Genomic DNA, 27,993 nt, shown 5'->3' with positions numbered 1-27,993 from the left:
AGCCCAAGCGGAGCCACGACAGCCGTCCAGTAAGAAGAGAAGGGGGCAACCTGCACCTGCGCCCCCCCCCCCCCTCTGGGCGGGAAAACAAAACCCAGACCAGCGCCCCCTCTGGAAGCGCCTGGAATCTTCACAAAACGGGGCTGCGGAGTCTGTCCCGGGCCACGGTCGTGCCTTTTTGACCAAAAAACATCGTCAAACAACAACAACAACAAACCCCCCCCCCACACACACACACACACACACACACGAGAAAACAAAAAAACAAAACAAAACAAAAACAACACAAAAGAAACCAAAACCGCCTTTCCCCTGTTGGAAAAAAAACATAAGCAAAAGGCATCCAACGTGAAGGGTCTCGGCTTCTGTGGCAACAGGCACTTCTGACCACCGCTGCTGGCGCCCTTGGCCCACGGTCCCCGGGACAGCCAGGCTCGGAGGAGTGTGGGGTTTTGTTTAGTGCACAGATTCTCAATCAAAGTGCTACAAACTGCTTCTTTGAAAAAAGATGTTTATTAATAAACAATTTTAATTGTCATAAAATGACTAAAATGGGTTTTAAAAATTAAGGCTCTTCTCTTTCTGTGGATTGCCAGAACAATGTAAAAATAATATCAATCAACCCTGCTGAATGCTTTGTTCCTAAAGTTAAATTTCATAGATTCCTAAACATTTTATGATTAAGATAAAAACTGGCCTATAAATGACAATTAATGGCCGCCCATACTGAACACACACTCCGATCAGGTGTACAACATTCTAATTGAGTAGTTAAGCAAAAATATTCCAGTTAAAGCAGAAATTTTAATTTTAGCATTGAAAGTCATTGTTCCCCACACGGTCATGATTTTCCTAAAATCGAAGTCGTCTAATACAGGAACGCTAACCTTGGGACTCTATATATTCCCAGGAGGGTGACTGACTTGGCTGGCAATTAGTTTGATTATATTTTTTTAAACGTTCTAAGTTGAATTATCAAATGATTCAGAATTACATGGCATGCAGTATCCAAAATTATGGCTCTGATGCATTTAGATTTACATTAAGAGTACGAAGTGCCATTCACATTCATTGTACACCCCACCCTCCCGCAAGAAAAAAATCACTACCTATTCGAGTTCTAGATCTGGTGCAGCATTAAGGATTAAAACTTACCACTTTACCAGGCCTTCCCCATGTGCAAATAAATCCCTCCTGACAAGCAGTGACTAGACAGTCTTCAAGAAAAATTAACACAGTCAGTCTTTCGTGTGCTATCTTTTTACAGATGAGCGGCTCTAACAAGGGAACGTCTTCCATCCGAGGACACAGGGGCGTCCCCAGGGTTTTAGCGGGGTCCGTTTTGGTTTTAGTAACCAGGTTCAGTTTGTCGCTGCTCTTGCTGGAAATGTGTCCCATGCTATGGTTTCGCTTGTGGTCTTTCTCGTGGTGCCTGTCCTTCCGGTCGTGCAGGGAGAGTGTCGCGAATTTGCTGACCCCGGAAGCGATGGCCCCGTCGGCCACGCTGCTCTTGCTGCCGGCGCTGGAGACGGTGGAATGCGGGAGGCTGTTGGAGCGGGGCAGGGGCGGGGGCGCGGAGTTGCCGGGCGTCGTGACGCTGTTCCCAGTGCTGCCGGCGGGAGGGCTCGTGGCGTTCATGACATTTGTGTGTGTCCTTGCTCTCGAGAGCGGCTGGTGGGGGAAAAGGATGTCTTCCGTGAGGTCCCAGAGGCAGAGCTGTGTGTCCTGGCCCACGGAGCCGAACCGGTACGTGACGCTGACGGGGCGGCTCTCGGCAGAGTTCCGTTTCGACAGCCTGGACTGCGTGCTATTGGCTCGATCTCTGCCGAAATGGAGGAGGTCCTGGAAGTCCTCGTCGCTGCCACTAAACTCCATGGGGTCGCTCTCTTCCACGCTAGTGGTATAGGGGTCAAACGCCACAACACTGACCCAGGATTTGTGCCCGTGGCCTCTAGCTATCACTCGGCAGTCTACGAAAGACCAGACCGTCACCAGGTCGTCCTCGCCCCCCGTCACGATGTACTTGCCGTCCGGGCTCCAGCACACACACAGCAGGCCCCCGAAGTAGCTCTTCATCGTGCCGTGCAACTCCACCGAGTCGAAGTTGAACACCCGCAGGAACCCGTCCTGGCTCACACACGCCAAGAACTTGCCGTCTGGGGAGAAAGCAAACTCGTTGAGGGCCCCCTCGCCCACCGTCCACTTAAGGAGAGGGTTCCTCGTGGATTTGCTCTTGCAAGTGTGCACGGCAAAGCTCTCGCCCTGCTTCAGAAGCTGGTAGTGGGGGGCTGTGGTACCACAAGTGTGCTCCACATTATACAAGTACATGTTCCCACTGGCGTGGGCTACTAGGAAAAGGCTTTCCGAACCGGGAACCCATTTGACACAGGTTACGCGTGACTTGTCTATTAGTCTCTGTGAAGACAAAGGAGAACAAGTTATCACAATGGAGAAGCTTTAACGGTCTACTTTTCCAGCAAGAAACGTGTCTGCTTCTCGGTGAGAAGGGAAGTCCGTCCAGGCACTGCACTCTCTATCCCGCGGTCGGCCAAGCCAGCGAAGAGCATCTGGGCCCCTTGTGGAATTACTCTCTAGAATCGCGCTTGGACGTTAGGCCACTGGCTTTCGCGGAGGGAGGCAGTCATCGGACACACACTGTCGAGAGCCTACTCTGAGCCACACACCGTACCAGGCGCTGGGACGCACTGGCCACAGGGCCGGCCCCCGGGCCACGTTCGTTTCTTAGGCTAGGAGCGTCTGGATCTGTGATTCCTGGCACCTACACACAGCACCCTCTCTACGAAGACCCCGGGGAAAATCTCGCGGTCCTCACAGCGGGGAGCGCTACGCCTCCTGGCCCCTCTGCGTCTCACGGCGGCGACGTAAGTCATGCGCTGACTACACCTGCCCCCCTGCTGTGGCCGCTCCAGGGCGGGCAGTCCCTGTGCAGCCGCTGGCAACAGCACACGGGACGTCAACGCACACTTCCCGGGCTCCACCTCAGCCCTGGCTTCACTGAAACTTCCTCACTCCCAGTCGCTGTCCTGTGTGCATCTGTATAAGTACTTCCTCCAAGTCTCCTCTGGAACAAGGTGCTGTTTAAAGAAACAAGCAGACGGCCGGTTCAGGAGCATGTGCCTGCCCACTGCCACTCTGCTCCGTGCTAACTTCTGCTCCACCGACCAGCCGTTCCTTTAAAAAGCGCACATCGGGAGTCCGGCCTCTAAAACCAGAGAACAAAAGGCCAAAGTAAAAACCACCCCAAGGCACAAGAAGCGCGCGCTGCCCGGCTGGCGGACCTGGCCGCGGGGCGCCCGGTCCCCGATCACATCACCAGAAACCATCCACCAGTGCCTAGGACTCCCACGTTCGTGGACACTCCTCCTGCCAAACATTCCCGGCACCCGTCTCCCCGGGAGCCCAGCAGACCCCGGTGAGCGGAACGTACCGCTTCACCCGGCGGCCGGGACCCCCGGCCCGAGCCTCAGGGCCGCCGACGCAAACCGCCCTCCCTCCCCCGCCAGCCGCCTGGCGCGCACCTCCTGCGTGCGCAGCCTCTTACAGAAAATCACAGAACGTGAAATGACCCGTTGGCTTCACAGAAGAGACGAATGAACCCTGCAAGCTGCTACAGATTACCAGACCACACAAGGGGAGAGGAGGGAGGCCTGGCCCTGCACAGCACGCGGGGCCCGGGGGGTCGGGCAGGGGTCACCGAGCGGCAGGTGACGCCGCTGACTGCCCCGGTGTGGGAGCTGCGGGACGGCCCGGCCGGCCCCCGTAATTAACACAGACGCACAACAAGCTGGCCTTAGGGACACAGCCGACGTTCTCATCCCTCTTTCCCTTCCTACCCGCCCCCAAAAGGCACCTGACCTACTCCAAAGCGGGCAACCTAAAAGCCCAGCGACCACTCTGGCAGGGTCTCCCTTAGGCCTTCACTGCTTCTCCACAAGAGGTTCCAGAGGTGACTTCGGGGCCTTCCCCACCCATCGGACCCTGCTGTACCCACCGGGCCCAGGCTGCCCCAGCAGGCCTCAGGCCACCGTGGCCCTCGGCCCCTGGGGTGGCGGCCCGGTCAGGCGGTCGGGGGCTGCAACGCCGACGCGGGCTGGCGGCCGGACCACCGTCCTTCCCCCGACCCCACGGCTCTCGGTTCCTGCACCTCACGGGTCACCACAACCAGATCGCGGTCCTGCCAGCACAACACCTCTGCCGCTCTCTCCTGTGTGGAAATTTTTAAGGACAGACTTAAAAACTTCCAGCACTGTGCTTAGGAGAACATTTCGTGTGCCGCTTAAAGAGACACACCAAAAATAATTCGTGAGAATTCCAACTCGTAATACTGTCCAACAAACGTGAGGCGTGAAGGGAGATAGTTCCAGCACTACGGTTACAGCAAAGGTTCCTGGGAGGACAGAACCCACTTAGAGCTTTCATTCCCGACCGAAAAGGGGCACGGAGATGACTGCCAGCAGATCTGTGGGCGCACCTGACGGACAAACCGCGGAGCCTCCACTCTGCGCCCGCCGGGGCGTCTGGGCACACACGGGTCTGCCCCGGCACCTGCGAGTCCGGCCCAGCAGCGCAGGCGACCGCGAACCGCGACAAGCCAAGGCCCCCGGCGCCAGCTCGAAGGCGGAAGGGGCGCTCCCTAGCAGGTCACGGGCTCAAGCGTGGGGAAAGCACGGGCCTCGAGGGGCGGTCCCCGGGTCTCCTCCAGGTCTGGGGCACGCCGGACAGCGGTGCTGACTTCCCACTGGAGGATCTCCTCTGCGTGCCGGGCACCGGTAAGGAAGGGGCTCTGCACACACGCTCTTTCACCTCAAAATTACCCTGCAAGCTCAGCTTTTGCTTTGTTTGAATAGGTGACACATTCGCAGTGCACACGAAAGTCTGCCGGAGAAAGCCTTACTCACGTCCCCCTCCTCTATTCCAGAGCACCTGTCCCCAAGTCACTGTTACTAAGCTCCCTGCTTCTTTCTCCAGAGCGTCTCCGTCCACGGACAAGGCCGACGTGGATGTGCTCAGTACCGTGTCTGTCCATCTGTCTGTGCTGGTACAAAGACAGCTTCCGGGGCGCCTGGGTGGCTCGGTCGGTTAAGCGTCCAACTTCAGCTCAGGTCACGATCTCGCGGTTTGTGGGTTCGAGCCCCACATCGGGCTCCGTGTTGACAACTGGGAGCCTGGAGCCCGCTTCCGATTCCGTGTCTCCCTCTCTCTCTGCCCCTCCCCCACACATGCTCTGTCTCTCTCAAAAATAAACATTAAAAAAATTTAAAAAGGACAGCGTCCTTGTTCCGTCCTACAGCTGCAGAGTATTCAATGATATGGCTGCACTGACAGACGTGCGTGTCGCAGTGGATGACCCCGCATGCATGGCAGTTTTCACGGGTATGCGCATACATGCGGGGTGAACCCCAGTAAAACAGCTGGGTCAAAAGGTATATACATCTATGATTTTCACAGATACTGCCAAATAGCCTTCCACGGAGGACAGAACCCTGTATTTTCATCAGCAATGTAAGAGCACCATTTCCCCACAGAAAGGCGGATGTTCTCCCCAGACTGCCCACCAGGAGACAGAGGCGCACAGAGGTCAGGTAACCTCCCTGCCGTCCCATTCACTCACCCACTCACCCGTTCATTCGCTCGCTCGTTCACTCACTCATTCATTCACCACCCTCTTCTTCACTGAATGCATTCATGCCGGGCACGGACACAGCGCCGATTAAAACAGACGGACATTCCTTCCTGTGTGGCATTTACGTCCGAGTGGGAGGGGAAGACCGTGAGACCCGCAAGATCTGATGGTGCCGAGTGCTGTGGAGAAAAACAGAGCAAGGAGAGGAGACACGGTGCCGATGGGGAGGAAGTCACAATGACTTCCATTTCCGGCAGGAGCAGGAGGACCTGGCGGGACTCTGTCCGGCGGTGAGGGCTGGCTGCAGGCTGCCAGGTGCCGTGGGAGACTGGGAGCAGGGACAGGCAGCGAACCCAGCCCCGGGCATCCGAGGGAAAGAAGGGAACCAGGGCAGGTTGGACAGACCGGGCAGGGTGGGGTGCCGTCTCCCGTGCCACCCACAGGCATCGACTAAGGCTAGGGCCAACGCCCGCCGGTGCCCAGAAACAGGACACGAACCCACCTGGGACGCACAGCCGGGGAGGGAGGCACACTCTAGGCCTAGCTAGAGGAGTCCCTGAATTTAAACAGCTCTGGTTATTATTTGGTTTGGGTTTAACAAAAAAGGAAGAGAAGAGAAAGCGTTTTACTCCTTTTTTTCAATTAAGAAACAAATACCTGGAACGTTTTATTCGATAAATACAAAGAACAAAGCCCGGTCACTACACCGTAAAGGTGTGTTTTCACTCCTGAAAATGTCTAGTGAAAAAGGGAAAGAATTTTAGCGCTCCATGTTAAGGAACGGGACTACCCTGTTGGATTCTCCAGTATCGATGGGGCCCTGATCTGGACACGCACAGGGAGGAAACCCCTCAGGAGAAGCCGGGCCCTTCTGAAGAGTTCCTGAGCGCAGTTGGGGCAAGAAGGACCACATGGAGAGCGGCTCGGGACGGAGCAGTCCGGGTCAGTCTGGGGCATGAGTGGCACCTGTTTTGGCTGGAGCCCTGAGGTCTGCAACTGGAACCAGGGCTCAGGATGGTGAAGTCTCAGGCCAAGGGGCTTTGGGCCACGACCTTAAAGCCCTGAAAGCTTGAAGTGTGTCTGACGTGAGATGTGCTGTGTGTGTAAAATAGACACTGGGTTCTGAAAACTTGAAAAACTATGGAAACTATCTCATTCGTAATTTCATATTGCATAATGTTGAAATACTATTTGGACTATACAGAGAAAATAAAATCTGAATTTCACCTATTTTTAACTTATTTAACGTGCTACTAGAAAATAGAAGATTGAATCTGTGGCTCACACTGTGTTTCTACTGACAGTGAGGCTGCAAGACAGCGAGGAAGTGAAGGCTTCTGAAGAGGAAAGCGATGGGATAAAGAGAAACTGTCCCACTGTCCCTGGCAGAAGGCACAGCATGGAAGACGGGGGGGGGGGGGGGGGGGGGCAGGGGGCGGGGGGGGGGGCGAAACCAGTTAGGAGGCTGTGACAACTGTGTGTGGACAAAAAGGTCTTGAACTGGATGGTGGCAGCATGGCAAGATGGGCTGTTTAACAATGGACTAGGCTGGAGGCAGCAGGAGGTACGGGGAGAAGCGGGTATGACTGCTGCTGGGCTTGGAGCCTGAGCGACTGGGCCACAAAAAGAAGGATGGGATTGGGGTCATGCTGGGAGAAATCAAAGTGTCCCCATCCAGTGGGCAAGGAAGACCAGGAAAGCAGCTGAGAATAGGCAGAGCCGCATCTGTGGCATCCCAGGATCCCCAAGGAAGGATCCCCAAGCACGGAGGAAGAGGAGAGGGTGACACTCTGCAAAAAACCCACTTCTGCAGGACAAAAGCAGAAGGAAAATCAGAGAAATGAAGGAAATCAGAGAGGAAGGGGTTGGTGCTGAGTGGCTGCCCCAGGCCAGGGGCTCAGCAGAACCACAATGTTCCTCCATCATGTGACAAAGTCTCTGAGGTTGGCTCTATCTACACACCAGAAAGGGAGGCTCGGAAGGAGGCCGTGACTCCAGCAGGGCCCAGGCAGGCAGAGCAGGAGCAGGGAGGCTTCCTTAGAGAACACGGGGAGTTCTGAGTCTGAGGGACCAGGGAGAGGATTAGGCGGGATCCAGAGGAAAGCCCCCCTGCTCCCAGACTGCAGAGGAGAAGCCCAGGGGACACTGACAAGTGGCAGAGGAAAAGGAGTGGAGGAGAGTGTGAGCCCCATTCCAGCACACCAGCAGAGGGAGGATGGAGCGGGGCAGGTGTTCGGGAAGGGGGCCGAGGACAGGGAGGCGGCAGGGAGACTCAGACAGTCTCTGGTAGGTCACCTGGACCGGCCGCTGGCTTTCCATTAAAGAGTCAAATTCTAGAACACTCCAGGCCAATTTCTGCTTCAATAAAAGACCAAACACAAAATCTGCAGATCCACAGGCTGTCTATGTGTGCCACAGAAGTGGGCTCCCACACCCTCACCTCTCCCCAGTGTTCGCCAGCAGCCCTGCACAATCCCCACCTGAATTCCGAGGAAACCGTCCCTTTTCTGATATGAATCCAGTAAAACTCAAACACCAAAACTAGCATCGCTAATGGCATTAACAGACTAGATTTTCTAACTATGATAAACTAGTTAAAAGGAAGCACGAATAAAAATAAATCTGTAACCACATAAGGTATCATTGCTAAAAGCACTTAGTTATCTTTTCATTTTTTTCTACTACTATCAACATGACAAGCAGGAGAAAATTATTTGGGGGGCAATGGGTGTGAATTTTAGAATGCAGATATTCATTTATAACAAAAATACTAAAGCAAACAATTCAAAAACCACAGCAGCTGCTGGAAAAGCCATAATGTAGCCACAAGGAAAACTGGCGACTAAGGGCTTTGCTGATGTAAATGCATTTAAGGAGAGCTGCTTCCCTCAGGAAGCATGAGGAAAGGGTATTTCAAAGCCACCTAAAAGGTGATCAGATGTCATTTTATCTATGTGAAAGCTTTAAGGAGGTGATCGATCGTTATGCGCTCATTTCCTTCCTCTGATTAAAAAAAGCAACAACAAAAACAAAGCGACCAACATACCCACAACCACTCTTTTGTCCCCAAAGTGGACAGATGGCTGCAAGGCTCGGCCTGGCTCTACCCTCCCGGGGATGCTGGGTGTCCCAACGAGAGAGAAGACATGGACTCGCCTCCAGTGGGCCCTTCAGTTGGACCGCGCCTAAAGGCCACAGGAGCACGGACCCACCCAGTGTGACGGCCCTCGCTTTGCATGAGAGGGAGCAAAGTGAAGACAAAAGGGTCTCACTACATGTCAGCAACGACAGAAGCCACGATGACAAGCACGGGTGGGGTTTTACGTCTCACACATCTTACCCGACAATCAAAACATACTTGAAGATCCTCTGAAGTTACTACTCTCTGGATACACCCCTGAAATGATGAGAATTTCTAGAAAGACAAACAAGTCTGAGTTCATCATCACACACAAAGTGATACCATAACCACTAGCAGTAAAAAGCGAACCCCCAGCCCTTCCAGGTGCTTCACAAGAGGCTGAATGCTCCCAGGGTGGCAGGGTGGGGGGCTCTGCTCCCCAGGAGCCTGTGTGGGGAAGGCACACTCCGCGGTCTGGGAGCTCAGCGGATGTGCCCCGTACGCCCAGCAGAGGCCCACAGGCTTAGCGCGCACACAGCGCCACAAAGAGAAACCCAGGAGCCGCGGAGAGACTGGAGAAGCAGAGACCTGCAGACACCGCTCCCCCAGGGTGGCTGAAAAGGACCGGCGCTCCCTCTCTTCTGGGCTGAACAGGTATGGAGGCCAGGCCCTGTGGCGGGACAGGGACACTGGCGGGGTGAAGGGAGGAGGGCTCGCCTCTCTGATCAACTGGCCAGACTGGGAAGAGGCGGTCACGGACATCTCTGATGATGGAAGGTGTGAATCTAACAGTCTCACCTCATGAAAACAATAAAAACTACAAAGACGATGAGGTTGACAATGTGTGCTGGGAATTACAGGTGACGCTTCCTGTCTTCTCTGCACCTCGATAAGCAAACATTTACAGTATTTTTCATTTTTTGAGTGAATGGGGGGGGGGGGAATCACCTTTTAAGATATACTTGATTCCTACATAGAAATTTTCATCTACTTTTAATGTCGGGTGGATTTCTAGACTCTAACTCCATTCCATCCATCCATCTACCCGTCCAAACATGTGTGATACTTTCGTGTGCCGGGAACCTGTGGGAAGGAGGCGAAGGTGGAATCGTCAGTACCGCGGTGTGCGCGTGAGTACACGTACGTGCAACGGGCAGCCGCGCGAAACACTCTGGTGAGTCGCACGCGGGACCAGCGTGCTCCGCCGCACACACGCTCACCCTCTGCCTGGGTGGTCCTGGAAAGGGACTCTTTCCCCCTTTGAAACTGCTGGTATCTCACCTCCCCAGAGGCCCCTCCTTCCAACCCCGGGCGGAAGGTGCTCCCGGGACTCCCCTCTACCTGCAAAGTCTACTGAGCGCCCACCAAGGGCTCCCTCTCTGAGCCCTTTGCGAATCATCTTGCCCTCACCACACCTCCGGGGGGGCGGGGGGGGGGGGGGGTCTGTCCTTCCCGTCCTCCTGGTGAGGAGAGGTGAGGTCAACAGTGAGGCTCCAGGCTCCGTGTTCCCGGCCGCCGGGCCAACCCCAAGTTGTAGGGAAACACACCGACGGCTGAAAGCACTCCTCTGGAGGCAGCGTGACGGGGGCCAGGGTCTGGGAGGACACAGTCCCTGGCACTCTTCACTCTCACTACGCCTTCACCACAGAACTTTCATCTAATCTCAGGCACGTGAGGGCTATTTACAAGCCCAACTCCCGAATTTCTGCCTCTAGTTTTGGGCCCCAGGCCCACGTATCTAACACCTACAGGCCTTTGAAGCTTATTAAGTACAAACTGGGCCTCCGCTCCCCCAAACCTGCTCCTTCCCAAGTTTACCCGGCATACGGGTGACAGCCAGACCCCTCCCCGTGCTCCCGCCTCGGAAGTCGGGCTCCAAGCAGCGGCCTCGGTAATCTTCCAACCCGCCCCCCACCCCCTGGCGGCCCTGTGCCCCTGCTTCACTCCGTGGGCTCGTGCGCCCCAGCCGGGAGCACACCTGGGCCCCGGCCTACGTGGCACAGCCCCGGGGGCTCGCCCTCCCCGGGCACCCTGGGAGCGGCTCTCCTGTGCCCAGTCTCTTTCCTCCGCCAGGGCCCCCACCTGCCCTGCCTCCCGCGGGGACGCTCTGTCTCCAGTTCTGTACCTAGAGCACAGCACCTCCCACCCGAGATGCTCTCCCCCGCCCCATTTACAGCGGTCTCCGGCTCCTCTCCCTCCTCCGGCCTCTCTCAGGCCTCTGCCTCCCCACACGTCATCACACGTCAGCACTTGAGCTAAGTGTGCGTGAGGGGTGGCCGTAGGGCAGGCCCGGAGTGGGCACGCGCTAAGTAACCCAGGTCTGCCGACGGGACGGGACATGGCCACCGCTCTCGTTCAAAAACCCCAGCTCGCACCGGAACGGGTCCCGGCCTCCCGCTGGCCGCCCCACCCTCGTTCTCCCCAACCCAACCCGAGTGCTGGCAGGCGTTCCAAAGGACACATCTGACACGGGCACTCCCTTGCTACCCCTACAGCCTCCAGCGTCAGATCCACATTCTCGGCGTGTCAGGACTTTGACCATCTGGTTACGATTTCTCTGTTGGCTCCGACTCTCTGAGGCCCTCGTGCTGAGTTGGTCACGCCTGGTCACCCAGCACTCCTCGGCACACCAAGCTGTTTTCTCCAGCTGTGAAGGCCTCTCTCACACTTTCCCAATTCCTATGCCTCTTTCAAGACCCAGAAGAAGTGTCACCTTCTGGAAGTCTTCTAGACTTCCTCCATCGAACTTAACTTTTGCCTCATCTCAGGATACTCGATACACGCTAAAGAATACGGTTAACACATTATCCCTTGGCACACGTCCCAGTACCCTGTCCGTCCACCTCACTAAACTGGCAGCTCCTGGGAGCACAAGGGTTTGCCTGTCTGGCGACCACACGCGGTGGGGCTTACGGTGTGTGACCAGGGAGCCCTCGTGGAAGTGATTTCCAGTTCCAACTCTAGCGTCAACTCGCTGCCTGCCTGGGACAACTCGCTTACCTTCTCTTGGATTGTCCTTGTCTGTAAAGGGCAGCAGCTACCTGACTGACCGCGCAGAGGACAAACGTGAGCCGCCCCCAAACCTCTAAATCTTACACCATGGCCTCTGAGAGGACACGCCTCTGACGACCCTGCTCTTACACGTCCTGACCGAAACCTGATGAGAGTGGTATCCGCACAGCCAAAGAACTTCCTTACTGTGAAAGCCAATCAAATCTCAGCCTCAAGCTATAAACGCCAAGTTGGCATCTACGCACACACAGCCCAAGCATTCTCAACAGCCATTTTTCACATGAAATAGAAGACCGGTAGGGGAAAACTGAGGCTTCGATCGCTGCGTGAGGAGCTGCTTCCTAGCCTGCGATCCCTCCGCTGTCCAGAGCAGGGGACGGATGTGGCCGATGCCCTCAGGGCCCTGAGCCTCCCACCTCCCCCGTGATGACACACAAGCCCTTCTTGTTGTCTCAGTGGCATCCTGTGCCATCCTCAGCCAGAGCATCCCCCGACCTCGTTTACCAACAGCCCTTTAGGTGACTGTAATCTCTCCCCCTTGTGCCCCCCACCCAGACACAAACCAAATTCAGTTTCTGGTGGCAGGTGCAGAGAAGGCCGGCTGCTCCCCGCCAGTGGCCACCAAAAAAAAAACAGAACAAAAAATAAAACAACAACAACAACAAAACCATTCGGCTAGTACGAGATCACTTCCCCAGATGCTATTAATAAAAGACGTAGGTAAATAAAACAATTTTCTACTTAAGACTTTTAAAAACAGAGAATCGGGTTAAATACTGTTCTTCTATAGTTTTGTCAACTCCGAGGCAGCTAGAAGCGGAGTAGGCGTGGTTCACAAGACCTCACCGAGTCCGCTGGCAACGCCAGGCAGAGACGGCGGATGGGGACCGGCAGGGGTGGACAGCGGCATGCCACGACAACTACAAAAGAATCCGAATTTTAACTGCAACTTTGCATCACATTGAATATTCCTGCCCACAAAGAATTGTTTCTTATAAACCAGAATCCATAATGCACTTCTGTTCCAAGTTAATGACAGCAAAACCGGGCAACAGTGCAGAACCACCTGTCCTTCCTGAGGGATCCCAGGTGACCCGACCCTTGCACATCAGGGTTGAGGGGACAAGTTACCGCTGCGGCCCCGGGGCTTCTACGTCAGCAAGCCCACTGTATCTTTTCCATTTGCCGGGAGAGTCACACTGAAGAACATCGAATCTGCAATGGCAACTCTCGGGGCCAAAAAGCCACTCCGGTAGCTTTAACAAACAGAATCTATCTGGCAACTTCTATCCGCCATGTTTAACAGTTCCGACACGTTCCTGAACACACAGCTCCTTCCAGAGCACAACTGGAGATACTAGAAACCCAGCACATGCTGTAACACTGGCAAAAGCTGTGTCATGTGATCCAATTTTAAGTGCCAGGACTTCAAACTATGTCAAAGGTGATTTTACAGCAAATATTTTCAAGAGAAAAACAACTACTCCTTAGCCAAACACGTGTCAAACACAGACACAAAAGGCTGGGCTACAATTTAAGCAGCCTAAGGAATTATTATCAGGTTCTTTGGTCTGCATGAAATTTTCTGGTGATGTGAACAAGGTCTGGAGTTCTGTATTTTCTTATTTAAATGATAAAACACCAAGTATCAGCTTCGTCCCTGCCCCCATTATGAAAGAGTTTCAAGGCACCTGCTCTAGACACCTGAGCACGCTCCATAAAAAAAAAAACACGCATAAAACCGTTATCCCGAGGAAGAACAGGTAGAAGTCAACGAGTTAATTCACCACATTTGAAAGGGTAGCACTAGGTAGGACGGCTGAAAGAGTGAGAAATGGGCTTGGCCCAATGTGGAAACGAAGGCCCACTGCCCTTGGTAAGAATGTGTAAACTCTTAAAGGGATTCTTAACGGCTAAGACAGGGTGCTACTTACTTCCTCATTAAATAGTTTGCTAGTTTCTTTTTTGATTGGATCTATAAGCTGGACTTGGCCTGCGGAAAAGCCCACTAGGAGAGAGACACTTTCTGCTGTGGCTGTTAGGTGGTTGAAGTCATGACAAGTAGGCTGTGTTCCTTTGTATATCCTTTTATCTATTGGTTTACTCAAGTCAGCAGCCTGGAGGAGAAAGAGAAAAATACATACGGTAAACAGCACATTGAGATGAGAAATCTAACAGTTACACTATCTTATACTCTATTATGATGTTCAATCTTAAAAACAAAGGTATTTAAAAATTTTTTTTTCAGTTTTCAGCATTTTGTAAAAGCACTTTCACATACATTAGCCAATTTGATAGCGTTAGACTCTTTACAACTATTACTTTCACAACTCATTCTTCTTCAAATCTCTTTAACAAAGACTCCTGGACTTCAGGAGGGAAAATCCTTGAGATGCTAAATTCAGATTTGTCAAATGCATTCATTCCAAGCATTTTCTAACAGAGTACCTCTAACCACATAAAAACTCAGCTTGCAAATAGATCTATAGCATCTAAACGCTCATTGGTGAGTTACCTGTAGCCCAGGGGTTCTCAAAGTGTGGTCCCCAGGCCAGCGGTGGCAGCAGCAGCATCACCTGGAAACTCAGAAATGCAAATTCTCAAGCCCCACCCCAGACCAAATGAATCAGAAACTAGAGGGGTGGGCCCAGCAAGCCTTCCAGGTGATTCCGATGCCCACTCAGATTTGAGAATCACTGCTGCAGCCAATTATAAGCAAGAGCCTTCTTCCTGGGTCACGGTCCCTCTTCTGTATTAGCTTTTGGGTACCTTTCATTTATTGAGCCCACACTCAAGGTGCACAACACACATCGCCTTTTACCCTTACGATGATCATTCAGAGCAGAGAATATTGCCCCATTTTACAGATGAGAAAACAAGCTTAGGGAGGTTCATAACTCAGCCACGGTCACCATACCTACCTAAGTAAGTGGCTAGATGTAGAACCCTGGTCTGTTTGACCATAAAGGACATGGGAGGAACACACACCCAACACACCCCAAAGTCAGAAGCAAATGACTTCTGACTTGGACCAAAAGTGATTTTTCATTGCACCTCCCCCTCAATCCCTAAAAGTACGACTTTTTTCCTTCACGAGAAATGCTCCATGCCACCTAATACGCTGGGCTGATATTGTGGAAATAAAGGACACCACCCTCCAGTCTTAGTTGAAAGTCACAGGCACAGACAACTAGGTTGCTGAGCGTGTCCTCTGACACGACCACTCCGGCCCTGGGCACTGCTCTGGGGCCATGGCCCCGGCTGTCTGCTGACCAACCCCTGCGTTATGTTCTAAAGATTTCTTTCTTCCAAAGGGGCCTGTGCCATTGTGCTGAGTAGTCTAATGTTTCATTTTTTCAAATAACATACATAAATACTGAGTAGAAAGGAGGACCTCAAAATTATAGACATCTTTGAGCAAACTCGAAACCCCAACATCGGGAAGTCTGGACCGAGTGGAACAGGAACTCTAAGAGCACAAGGCAAAGGAACGAAGATACACACCATGCGGACACTCTCCCAGCCTCACCTCAGTTAAAACGGAGATGAGAATCTCTGTTCTACCAACCTCATGGGATTGTCTGGAGGATGAAATAAGAGAATATATACATGAAAGAGCCCTGAAAAGTGTAACATAAAGACACAAAACACAAGGAAGATCTGACTTTGCAGCAAGGAGGAAAAGGGGCCGGTGGGGCTGGGAGTCAGCGTGGAGGTGGGCTGGCGGCCGCGCTCAGCAGAGGGCCGAGGGCTGCAGAAGCCGAGAAAGCCACCACCCCCCCAGACAGGGACAGGGTGCCTGTGGGAAGCCGCCCCCGGGCTGGACCCTAAAGTCAGGGAAAAAGCAGCTAGGCTAAGGGACCACAGCAAATCATTTCAGAGGAAAGGGGTATCAGCAAACGTCAGAAGTGCCCAAAACAGAAAGTGAAAAAACACTGGCAGCCAGTGACAAAAAACAAATCTGAAATAGGAACAATTAAGTTGTTACATGATCTCTGTATCAGCAGGTATAACTCTTTGAGAATTTTTTTTTTTTTTTTTTTAGAGCTTGCTTTGGGAACTTCCCCCTTCAAGAATATATCTAAAATTATGCCCAAAACTATAAAAATCAGTTCAAAGGCAAGCCAAAAACTGACAGAGAAAACATACTAATGTTTAATGCTCATACATGACCAAAAGAACACACACTGGCTCTCAGGGACAACAGAGGAAGTGAAAGCTCCGGATTGGATGTTCCAAGTATCATCACTAGTATAGAATTACCCGTATTACAGATCCCTCACAGTAACCACATCAGCTTCAGTTCTTGGGAGATTTATTTTACATCCCTGCCTCCCACCAAGGAACTCTACTGAAAAGATGTCATCTGGAATTAGATCATAAGTGCACAAACGCCTCAAATATTTTAAATGCCAACTGAAAGACTTCTACTCTTAAATGGTGTAAATACTCCCCAAACATCTTATTTACTAATTTGCTTAACAATTTTCTTCCTAGATCACTGCTTTCAAAGTGTACCAGTTTGTGAACAGTTTACTGGTCTGCAGTCAAGATTGAGCACAGAAATGAAGAATAAACATTTAGGGGCACCTGGGTGGCTCACTCGGTTGAGCATCCGACTTCGGCTCAGGTCATGATCTCACAGTTCGTGAGTTCGAGCCCCCGCGTTGGGCTCTGTGCTGACAGCTCAGAGCCTGGAGCCTGCTTCGGATTCTGTGTCTCGCTCTCTCTCTGCCCCTCCCCTGCTCATGTTCTGTCTCTTTCTGTCTTTCAAAAATAAATAAATAAACATTAAAAAATTCAAAAATAAACATTAAAAACAATTTTTTTTCAAAAAAACATTTAGAAACTTTTTATGGCAATCGGGGTAACTTTGTATCTGTCGACTCTAATAAAAAAATTAGAATTTATACTCTGCACATCTTTTTCAGTTTTGTTTTCCAGTAATTTTGTTTTTAATTTTAGAAAAGTATCAGTTCCAATGGATTGGAAATTTTTAAAATTGGTCCTTCAACACTGGTGAAAGGCACTGTACTAGAAGGCACAAAAGTAGACGTAGGCCCAAGAAGCAGTCGGAACACCTCTTACCTGAGGGTCACTCCTGTCCCCACCCCCCACGGCACCCGTCGTACTAGAACCAGAACAGCACAACCCGCCAGGCAACATGGGGCCTACCGCAAGCAGGGATTACCTCGGAGCCTCAAGTGACCGCTGGGCCTGTACCCACCCATAAGGATCCGCCACTGGGGCCTGACCCTCTGGAGCCCAACCCCAGAGCGAGGAAAGTCAGGTTACCGGAACCTGCCTTTGTTCAAACCGTGCCACCATCTGGGACTTGTCTTGTCCTCCTTCTTCAGCCAATCCTCAAGTTCCCTTTTCCCACTGATGTGCTTACTGGTGGCCTATTTCTTCTTCCTCCTCTTCCCCTCTTCTTTGGGGATGGCGGGGCGGGGAGGGCGGTGAGCTCACACACCTTTTTAGTAGTGGCAGTAACTACCTGAGTCGGCCACACCTCTTCTGCACGGGGTCATCAGTCCCTGACAGGTGGCTTCCCTGGCAGACGCAGTCTGGCAGAAGGAGAAAGAACCCGGACTCTGGAGCCAGGCAGGCCTATGTTGAAACCTTGCCTCCCCTCTGGGCAGCCAGGAGGCCTGGGGCAAGGTGCTCCCTTCCTCTCCAAGAAGAAAGCCCCCTGACAAGGGATCTGAGGCACAGAGCATGCGCACACAACTCGGCCACTAGCCGCCCTATGAATCTGCCCCTGTCAGGTCCCCCCTCTCTGGTCAGACCCTTCAGGAGCTTCTCACCTTCCATCACACCAGAGTGTGGAAGGCCAGACACGACTTCCGCCTGCGGAACACTTCCTGGGCCCCGGCAGCCTCACATCACATCTGTAGTCTCAGCCACCCCTCCAGGGGAGGGGGCAGGAACTGCTGCAGGAATATTGCGGCCCCAGGGCCTGGTGGGGCAGGTCCTGAGGGTGCTGCAGGCTCACGGCCCCTCTCTCTTGGCTTCGGGAGGCCGCCCCGCTGGTTGCAGCTGGGGAATTTCACCCAGTGGCCCAAGCCCCCCACCTCCAACAGGCTTCTTCCCAACTCCCATTCTTTGGGTTGGCTCCTTCCTCCGAACTCTCAAGTACTTCATTTGTTCCACAGAATTTAGTATTTAATCACTTACACTGTTACAGTATTGTTTCATGTCCATTATCATTGATTACAATAAAATTACAATTACAATAAAAATTATAATAAAAACTCCCTTAAGGAGAGCTTCTTTATTAAGTAGTTACCACTGTATTATTCCACAAAATCAGCTTTTATGTTGCAGCTTTCTGGCGACTTCTGCACAGATAAGTTATCGACACTTGAGATGTTTTTAATGTATCTGCATCCTAATTACTGCCAGTTACCTGAATTCTTAAACATGAACTTACAGTGCAACATAGTTAAAAAATCTTACCGATTTTAAGAATTAGATCACATTTGGTTACTCAGCCCCAGCAGAGCATCCCGTCTGTCACAAATGCTCAGTGTCTACTACCTGCATCAAAGTGCAACGATTTCACTTTTTTCAGGGGTAAGATTAAATCCTACCCATGCTCATTCGTTTCTGCATAAGGAGTCACTGATTACAAATAATTTGTCAGTGTCTCATTCTCAACAGGAAAGTTTTAAATGATGGCCTAAGAATTCCTACTACAGACACGAGCTGGTCATCAAAATCCTCGATCAAGAAGTACACACTAAAATGTCACGCTTCCCTTTCCAGTATCACAAAGGTCTGCAGAAGCAGCCCTTTTATTCCAGCTCACATCTGCACCCCAGACGCCCGCCCGGCCTGCTGGGGAACGCCCCGCAAAAGGAGAGCCCCCACAGGCTCAGCAGGCCTACTCGCCACTGTCGGGGTCCCGCACCCTGGCCCAGCCCTTGGAGCAACTCCGAGAAGGGATGTGGGCCTGCGCGGAGCCCCCTTCATGGCAACCTGCTACTTGACCCTCCTGAGCGCCCAGAAGCATTTTATGTGGTATGGAAAATATCTCCGAAAGACCGGTTGTGAAAAGTGCACGTCAGAATGTTATTATACACGGGAGGCGGCAGTGTTGCTAATCAAGGCGGGCTTTAATTTTCCTACATCTTATATTCTCCCTCCCCATCTGAGAACCACCTCAGGGAGAACCAGTCCCACAGAACTCGCCAGAAGAGAGACCCTCCACCCATTTCTGCACATCCGACTCATCCCACACACTACGCAAGATTCGTCTTCGTGAAGCCTTCGGTCGCCCTCCCATTTCAAACCTCCGTGGCTCTGCCCCGGCGCTGCCTAAACCCCTTGGCCTGGCACCCACGGGCCTCGCTGCCGTGGCCTCATCACCCCCACGCCCTCCAGAGGTACTTGTTCACACGCTGCCTGTCCTCTTTACACCTTCTGGCCTTTCCTCACACCCCTTCCTTCGCTCAGAATACCTTCCCCATGCATGGCGCCCATACAATCCTGCTCACGGCGGCCCCAATGTCCTGACCTCCTCATCTCACCGCTGGGGAGCACGCTTTCGCCTGACCTTCCCCGACCGCCATCACTATGGGCCACATTCATCGGCTGTAATGTTAACTGCATTCCATACACCGTGTAAGTCCAGCTCCTTTTAAAAGCAAAAACAGTCAGGAGGCTGCTGAGTCACTGAAGGCCCAAATGAATTGGTCGAAAAGAGCCGGAGCAGCCCCGGTGACACAAAGGTCTCCGTTACGCCATTTAAAAGTCAGAAGAGAACTGACACCATGCTTTCTATGATCATTCCTCTTGACCGCATCTCAGACAACCAAAACAGGAACCAGAGATGAACAAGGGACAACTTCCCAGGGCCACAAAGGATCACCTACTTGGAAAGAAGGAACATTTGGAGTCCTATCTCAAGACCTGGGATCCAAAACAAGCCAGATTACAAAGACTGTTCCAGTTTTCCTGGGGGGGGGGGGGGGAGGCTTGGGGTCTCCAGGGTCTGCGGCTGGACCACACCTAGCTGGGCATCCTGGACGAAACGTGGGGAAGTGGCGGAGCCCTCCGAGTCCCAGGTGCGGATAAATGCAACTCCAGCCACTCAGAACTGAGGTAGATTCACTTTGTGAATAAAGCTCAAAGTACTCTTTAACCAAAGCGCTCTTCCCCACAGTGGAAAATACCCCGGGCTCTGACAGAAACACCACAGTGATTTTCAAACATCCTCACTGCCCCCCTGCCCGGAAGCAGAAATAAAGGCTGATCGTGCAAAACCCCCACCCAGTCCACCTTTCTCATGGTTTCTTCAGCTCAACAGCTACACCCAAAATATCTGCATAATTGAGTGGTACTTAAAGAGTTATCTAGGGGCGCCTGGGTGGCTCGGTCGGTTAAGCGTCCGACTTCGGCTCAGGTCATGATCTCACGGTCCGTGGGTTCGAGCCCCGCGTTGGGCTCTGTGCTGACAGCTCAGAGCCTGGAGCCTGTTTCAGATTCTGTGTCTCCCTCTCTCTGTGACCCTCCCCCGTTCATGCTCTGTCTCTCTCTGTCTCAAAAATAAATCAACGTTAAAAGAAAAAAAATTAAAAAAAAAAAAGAGTTATCTAACGCGGACTTAAAATATGTATCGGGGCAGTGAGAAGTCAACCAGGTTTGGGATCTCTTCTCCCAAGAGGAGGAAAATGTCAATCATCTGTACAGTTTCAGTGTTTCAAAAAGGACAGAAACTTATCTGCCTCCTTCACCGCTCTTATCTCCAACACCTAATAGAGGGCGTGGCGTGTAAACGGTATCATTAATATTTATTGCAGAAATGAAACAATTCTAAAAGCGGAAGGAAAAACTTCCACAGCCAGAAGTACATAAAAGCAAATATGTGGGGGTGCCTGGGTGGCTCAGTCGGTTAAGCATCCGACTTTGGCTCAGGTCACGGTCTCACGATTTACAGGTTCGAGCCCCACACTGGGTTCTCTGCTGTCAGCACGGAGCCTGCTTTGGATTCTCTGTCCCCTCCTCTCTCTGCCCCTCCCCTGCATGCCCAGTCTCTCTCAAAAATAAACACTTAGGGGGGGTAAAAAAAAAAAAAAAAAAAAAGCAAATGTGTGGTCTGCTGCTGACCAAACTCCCAACCAACAACTAACGCCTTCTTGGGTGCCCGTCTGTGAAAGAAAACCATCTCCGTGAGCAAATATCAGTACGTCACTGTCCGGCTTACAAAGCACCTCTGCGCATCGGTTCTTTTGGCCCTCCTTACGCATCTGTGTGCCGGGGACTCCTGCCCCTGCATTTTATAAGGAGGCAAACAGAATCTGCAGTCAAGACGAGGCGGAGTCCAGCCCCTGTGCTCCTGCGCCACGGGGCGCCGACGGGCAGCTGACGAGGCACCGTCTGAGGCCGCACCTAGATCTGCAACCCCATCACTCGCCCGGGTGGGAATCAGACACCCCAGCCTTGATCGGTGTGGCCCCGACTCCGGGGCTCCCTTCTCAGCGCATCCACCCCGCAGGGCTGTTTCGTTCACAGGAGGGAACAGGCTAGAGTCGCGCCTGGCACTTCAAAGGCACTTGAGAAAAGTTAGTTCTCTTTTCAACTCACGTTTCTCCTTGTGCATATGTGAGGATTTGCTGCCGACCACAGACAGGCTTTGAAAACCCTCATCGTTCAGTAATACCTTCAAAGAAGTATACAGGAGGAAAACAGGGTTCTTTCTGCCCTAAATTTCCTGGACAAAGACAACAGGAGAAGCCAAGTTTAGGGCATGGTCTCCTTTCTATGGAATTTTCCCCAACAAGACAGCACCTTCCCTTTCGTAGCTTCCATGCCTCCTTCCTCCTCTAACAGCACATGCCCACGTGACGTCCGACCCCTTCCCGTTACTAAAAACAAACAAACTGCCGGGTGACACCTGCTAGCAGGCTTCCGCTGGGCTCCGACCCTGGAAGGGGCGCCCAGAGCCCCCACCTCAGACCTGCCCTGTGGGCACGGCCACGGCCACGGCCAGGCCGGAGAACGTGGAGGGAGAGAGCCAGGAAGGCCAGTGAGCCGGACGACCTCAGAATACAGGCAAACGAGGCGTAAAAGGTGAGGGGCACCACCCTTACGTCATTCCAGGACGGGAAGAGTCGCCCACTCACAAAACGCACAAGATACGTTCACTGAATTTTCACAGCGACAATCTGTGGCGCGGCTTCCCGGTCTCCAGAGAAACGCTTCCCACAGGGGCAGGGAAGGCCCCCTCTCCGGAGGGAGGTCAGCGGAGCAGGTCGGCAGGGCGCAGGGCGGGGCAGGGGTGCCGCGGGGAGGAAGCAGGACGGGATTGCTCGGCGGCGCGTCTTCTCCCCTGGCCCGGCACTGCCGTCAAGGACCTGCTGAAACAACAAGCGTGTGTTGTCATCCCATGTCGTTTTCCCCAAGGCAGCCTGTCACCCAAAAGCCGACTCCCCTACCCTCGGATGATTTCTCAAAGACGAACTGAACAAGCCGCCCAACTACCACACCTTCGCCAACGCTCCGAGCTCTCGAGCCGAACGCCACGCTCATGAGGGTCAAGGCTCTTCCGCGGTGGGAGATTCTACAAATGGCTGCCGCCGCTGAGGCTGATGGAACACGGATTTCTTCGTTAAAGAGAAGCCACGAATCGACATCAGCTGAATTCAGTTTGCCCGCGTTCTAACACCAGATCTCATCACATTAAAATGCTGACATACACAAATGACCTATTTTTTATTAAACCCTTCTGTTAAATATGCACTCCTATTCCTGAGGGAATGCCAACACCTCGAATGGAAGAAAAGGCAAGGTGTTTTATTTCTGCAAAAGATACTCACTTCAAATTCTCAGAAAATACTTTTTTTTTTTTTTTTTTTAAAGTTTCCCCTTAAAGGGGCTTGGCGGGGAATCCTTGGACCTAAAAGCGTCGCGACACTGGTAAACTGCAGGCCACTCGGAGGCAGTGAGGACTCCCTACGTGCTGCTCAACGACTGCCGCGCTGTCTTCCTAACACCGAGGCCATCCACGAGCTTGTGGTGCTTGGCACGACACCAAGAGGACTTTTAAATTTTCCGATTCAGGTTGCTTTGTAACCTAAGCAGCAATCTGCAGAGGAACTCCCATTCTAAGTCAGAAATCCCCGAAATCCCCAACTGTCTAGAGGCCCTGCAACCTTCCAGCTCCCATTTCCTCATCCTACTGAGACACTGAGGCCCAAGGAAGGGTGGTGGTCTGCCCGACGTTTCCCAGAGCGTAGAACTGTGCTTTTAGCCCCAAACTGCTATTTTTCCAATCACCCAATCTCAGTTGGAACAATGAACTACTGAATCTGTAACAGACAAATTTTTCTTTTAATTGGCACCGATGTGCTCTAGTAATTATATATCAAATGACAGCACTCTGGAGCCAGTACGATGCCGTGTTTCCAAACAGAAAGCAAGAAAGCTAAAGAGAACGAACAAACACCAAACTTCTCTTACACCATGGAGATGAGCCGCTAAAAGCCGTGGCCGAAATATTCTATTTGGCCTCTGTGATTCAAAGACTTCGTCTCTAATCAGCCAGAGCTCAGCTGAAGGGAGTAGCCTCAGATCAGTGGAGCGGGGGAGAGCTGACCTGCTCTCAATACCAGCACCAGGAAAAGTTCCAACCTCTCCTTCATCTACAGTTTTACAGCATCACCGGAACTACGCGCTCGGCACTTGTGCTCAGTCACTTGTCACGGATGTCTTAGCTCCCCAGCTAATGCAAAGCTTTGAGGGCGTAACTTTCTCATAGGCCGCCTCAGTAACAGCCACTCAGACGTTTCTGATGGTTTTTCCCTGCCAGCTTAGAAAAAAGCCTCTCCAGGCACCTGGAATGTACCGCTGGCCAAGCAGCGCCAACAGCAGCCAGTTTCAAGACGTGGACCCGCAAAACCGGCACCTACAGGAACGTGGAGAGGCTGGCCTCCCCTCACCACTGCAGGAGCATAAGCTGGCAAAGCCTTGATGCAGGAGGGCAACTTGGCAACACGTGGCAAATGCCTCCCTTCCTCTAACCACAAATTGAGCTCCTAGGAATGCATCCTTAGCCTATCTTTCAAGTACATAATTTGTAGCAGCCCCCAACTGGCCCAACATAAATGTCCATCTATAGGAGGCTAGATAAAGAGCGGGCTAACCATGGAATGCTACACACTGAGAACAAATGTGGATAAACCTCAAAAAATATATTAAATGAAGCCAAATATAAATGAAGCATATAATAATTCCATTTATATAAAGTTCAAAAATAAGGAAAACCAATCTGCGATGCTAGAAGTGAGAACAGTGGGTCCCCTTGAAGAGCGTGGGGAAGGGGCCATAGGGCTGGTTGGCCAGGAATGCTGTTCCTTAAATCTCGGATTGATTCTGCTTTGTGACAAATTAACACAGCTTTACACTTAACACACTTCTTTCTTTATGCTATTCCTAAATTAAAAAGAAATTTTAATGAGCAAACACATGTACAAACACAGCTAGTTCAACTCTGTTTACACTGAAACATTATCAACATCTTGTGTGTTCCAAAAAGGAAATTGGTAAATATGTCATGTAGCCATTTAAAATGAAGATATTTACTTACTAGCAAAGAAGGATGTTATATGCTTTATTAAGTGGAAAAATGAAACAATAAAAAATACGATTCTAAAGACAAAAACAATTGCAAAGACATCTTAAAATCGTATTCATACTGTAATCACACTGTTAGTAATAACAGTATATCGTTATTTTGAATATACCTTGTAGAAGCAAGCTGATTATGTGAATGTCATTAGGAGCTGAGACTTTGCACATAAGAGGTATAAAAGTAAAATCATTCATCTTAAATTTGACTAGGAGGGGCACCCGAGTGGCTCAGTCAGTTAAGCATCCAACTTCGGCTCAGGTCATGATCTCGCAATTTGTGAGTTCAAGCCCAGTGTTGGGCTCTGTGCTGACAGCTCAGAGCCTGGAGCCTGCTTCGGATTCTGTGTCTCCTTCTCTCTCTGCCCCTTCCCCTCCCCTCACCCTCGCCCTCTCCCTCTCTCAAAAATGAATAAACCTTTTCAAAAAATTGACTAGGAAAGACCAATAGAAAACCGTGTGTGTTTTCTTAAGAAAAAAAAAAGGCATTTTCTAGCTGTGTGCAATAAAAGGGTATAGATGCAATGACCAAATAGCAACTTCTGGTGCCTAGACTCTGCCTCAAACAGTATTTGCCACTTAAAGTCACCAAGGCTCCTAGAACCTGATACCAGGTATGGGGCAAAAAATGAATCTGGAACATCTTTTTGTACCTCTGGGCAAGAAAGCTATCAAAGACTACAAAAGCTGGGCCCAAAAGACTTAGGGGGCAAGGCAGAGGGGCTACCATTACACAAAGATGGGACGGTTCAAACATCAAAATGAGAGGTACCCGGCTGGCTGAGTCGGTAGAGCACGTGACCCTTGATCCGAACCCCACATTGGTTGGAGATTACTTTAAAAAAAATACATCAAAATAATACTACAGAATTTTCATGGAATATAAATGGAGAAAAGAAAGCTCTTCCTTATATTAGACTAACACCTGACAAACGTAGGAGGAAAGAATAATGGAGTCTGAAAATCACCATTTGCAACTATTATAGTAACACAATAAGTGGTTCAGCCAAAATCAATGAATGCTACAACTAGTGGATAAAGGTTTAATGAGAAACAGGATACTTACATAGTCTCAAAGTGTCCCCTCACAAACTACCTCTCAATTACAAAGAGAAAAATGGAACTTTACAACAGATTAATTTAGTAAATACAGCTTTAATCAGGTTAACATTAATTTGCCCACTAATACTGGGGCAAATCAGCATCATGTGCCTCTTGACATGCTGCCCTGGGATGGGCACAACAACATCAGTTCTGTGGTATTTCTCCCCAAAATGCAGCCCATGAATCTAATCATGAAAAAAAAAAAAAAAAAACCAGACAAATCCAAACTGAGAGGGATTCTACAAAATAACTGAACTCTTAAAAATGTCAAGATCATGGTAACAAAGAAAAGGGTAAGGAACAGGTCCAGACTAAACAAGACTAAAGAGCTTGCAACTAACTGCTGTGTGTGAACTTGGACGGGACCCCAACCAGGAAAAAATGACTTTTAAAAGACAGCACTAGGGTGGGGCGCCTGGGTGGCTCAGTCGGTTAAGCACCAGACCAGCTCAGGTCATGATCTCACGGTTTGTGGGTTCAAGCCCCACATCAGGCTCCGTGCTGACAGCTCGGAGCCTGGAGCCTGCTTTGGATTCTGTGTCTCCCTCTCTCTCTCTACCCCTTCCCTGCTTGTGCTCTGTGTGTGTGTCTCTCTCTCTCAGAAGTAAACAAACATTTAAAAAAAAACATTTTCTGGGCGCCTGGGTGGCGCAGTCGGTTAAGCGTCCGACTTCAGCCAGGTCACGATCTCGCGGTCCGTGAGTTCGAGCCCCGCATCAGGCTCTGGGCCGATGGCTCGGAGCCTGGAGCCTGTTTCCGATTCTGTGTCTCCCTCTCTCTCTGCCCCTCCCCCGTTCATGCTCTGTCTCTCTCTGTCCCAAAAATAAATAAAAAAACGTTGGAAAAAAAAAAATTTAAAAAAAAACAAAAAAAACACATTTTCTTTTAAAAACAACACTAGGGTAACTGGTGAAAAAAAATTTAATGTTTATTTATTTTGAAAGAGAGAGTGTGCATATTGATGCGAGCAGGGGAGGGACAGAGAGAGGCAGGGAGAGAAAGAAAGTGGGGCGGGGTGGGGGGGGAGAGAGAGAGGGAGGGATGGAGGGGGGGAGGGGAAGGGGGAATCCCAAGCAGGCTCCATGCTGCCAGTGCAGAGCCTGATACGTGGCTCAAACTCATGAACCATGAGATCATGACCTGAGGGGAAACCAAGAGTCACATGCGTAACCAACTGAGCCACCCAGGTGCCCCGTAACTGGTGAAATTTTAATGTGAACTGTTGATTAGATAAGAGGAATGCATCAATGTTATATTCCTGATTTTGATAAATGTACTATGGTTATGTGAGTGACAATTCTTGTTCTGGGGAAAGAAATGGACACGATGTCTACAAGCCAGTCTCAAATGATATATATTTTACATACACAGAGGGGGAGGGGGAGAGAGGGAGGGGAGAATACAAATGATAAAACAAATGGGCAAATTTTAAGCAATTAGTCTGGGTGACAGGCATATAGGAGTTCTTTGCACTGTTCTTGTCACTTTTCTGTAAGTGTGAAATTATAGCAACGTAATTTTTACAAAAGAGAGACTTAAGAGGTATGTATACTAAATGTAATGTGTGGTCCTTGTTTGGAAATATAGGTGAGTAAGCCAACTAAAAACATCTTTTTGTGGTAGTGGTCACATGAATCTACACATGGGATACAACGGCACAGAAGCAACCAACCACACACACACACAGACACACACACACACTCACGCTAGTGCATCTGAAACTGGTGAAATCCAAACGAGCTCTGAGGACTACACCAACGGCGATTTCCTGATACTGATATGTACTATAGTTACGCAGAATATTACTCCTGAGGAAAACTGGATGAAGGGTACATGAGACCTCCATGCATAGTTCTTGCAACTTCCTGTGAATATAGAATCACTTCAAATTAAAAAATTAAAAATAAATTAATAAAAAAATCCTTCTGAATCAAGAAACCATAAAGAATATTCATGAATCTGTCAAAGAACAGACTATATTCAAATGTAAATTTTTAACGTGTGAAAATATAGTTTCATTTCTCAGAACAGTCCACGTATCATAGAAAAAATACAGAAGACACGATGCTTGGAATTTGCTTTAAAATAAGGCAGTAAATCGGGGCGCCTGGGTGGCGCAGTCGGTTAAGCGTCCGACTTCAGCCAGGTCACGATCTCGCGGTCCGTGAGTTCGAGCCCCGCGTCAGGCTCTGGGCTGATGGCTCGGAGCCTGGAGCCTGTTTCCGATTCTGTGTCTCCCTCTCTCTCTGCCCCTCCCCCGTTCATGCTCTGTCTCTCTCTGTCCCAAAAATAAATAAAAAATGTTGAAAAAAAAAATAAAATAAAATAAAATAAAATAAAATAAGGCAGTAAAGCAGGAGCCTGGGTGGCTCAGTCAGCGGAGCATCTGACTGGCTACGGTCATGATCTCAAGGGCTGTGAGTTCGAGCCCTGCATCGAGTTTACCACCGTCAGCACAGAGCCCGCTTCTGATCCCCCGTTC

At 50.8% G+C, this 27,993-nt stretch overlaps 1 protein-coding gene across 26 annotated transcripts in view; it reads right to left on the bottom strand.

Moving 5' to 3' along the window:
* The window catches only part of WDR20 (WD repeat domain 20), a 67,544-nt gene that overhangs the window by 9,308 nt on the left and 30,243 nt on the right, over nt 1–27,993 (bottom strand). For 2 of the 26 annotated variants that reach the window (XM_058740296.1, XM_058740299.1), the window contains exons 2-3: nt 13,712–13,894; nt 1,156–2,415 (exon numbers count right to left, since the gene is read on the bottom strand). The exons of 1 other annotated variant lie outside the window; for it this stretch is intronic. In XM_058740296.1, coding sequence (XP_058596279.1) covers nt 1,156–2,415; nt 13,712–13,894 — 1,443 coding nt within the window. Of the gene's footprint in view, nt 1–1,155; nt 2,416–5,640; nt 5,824–8,984; nt 9,060–9,713; nt 9,849–13,711; nt 13,895–14,292; nt 14,354–15,306; nt 15,359–21,871; nt 22,139–22,267; nt 22,367–27,993 lie in introns of those variants that run through there. 23 more of the 26 variants (XM_058740297.1, XM_058740307.1, XR_009264801.1 and 20 more) reach the window with 23 other exon arrangements.

This window comes from Neofelis nebulosa, chromosome 7, assembly GCF_028018385.1.
Source record: "Neofelis nebulosa isolate mNeoNeb1 chromosome 7, mNeoNeb1.pri, whole genome shotgun sequence".
NCBI lineage: Eukaryota > Metazoa > Chordata > Mammalia > Carnivora > Felidae > Neofelis > Neofelis nebulosa.
This window is presented reverse-complemented; position numbering and strand designations above follow the sequence as displayed.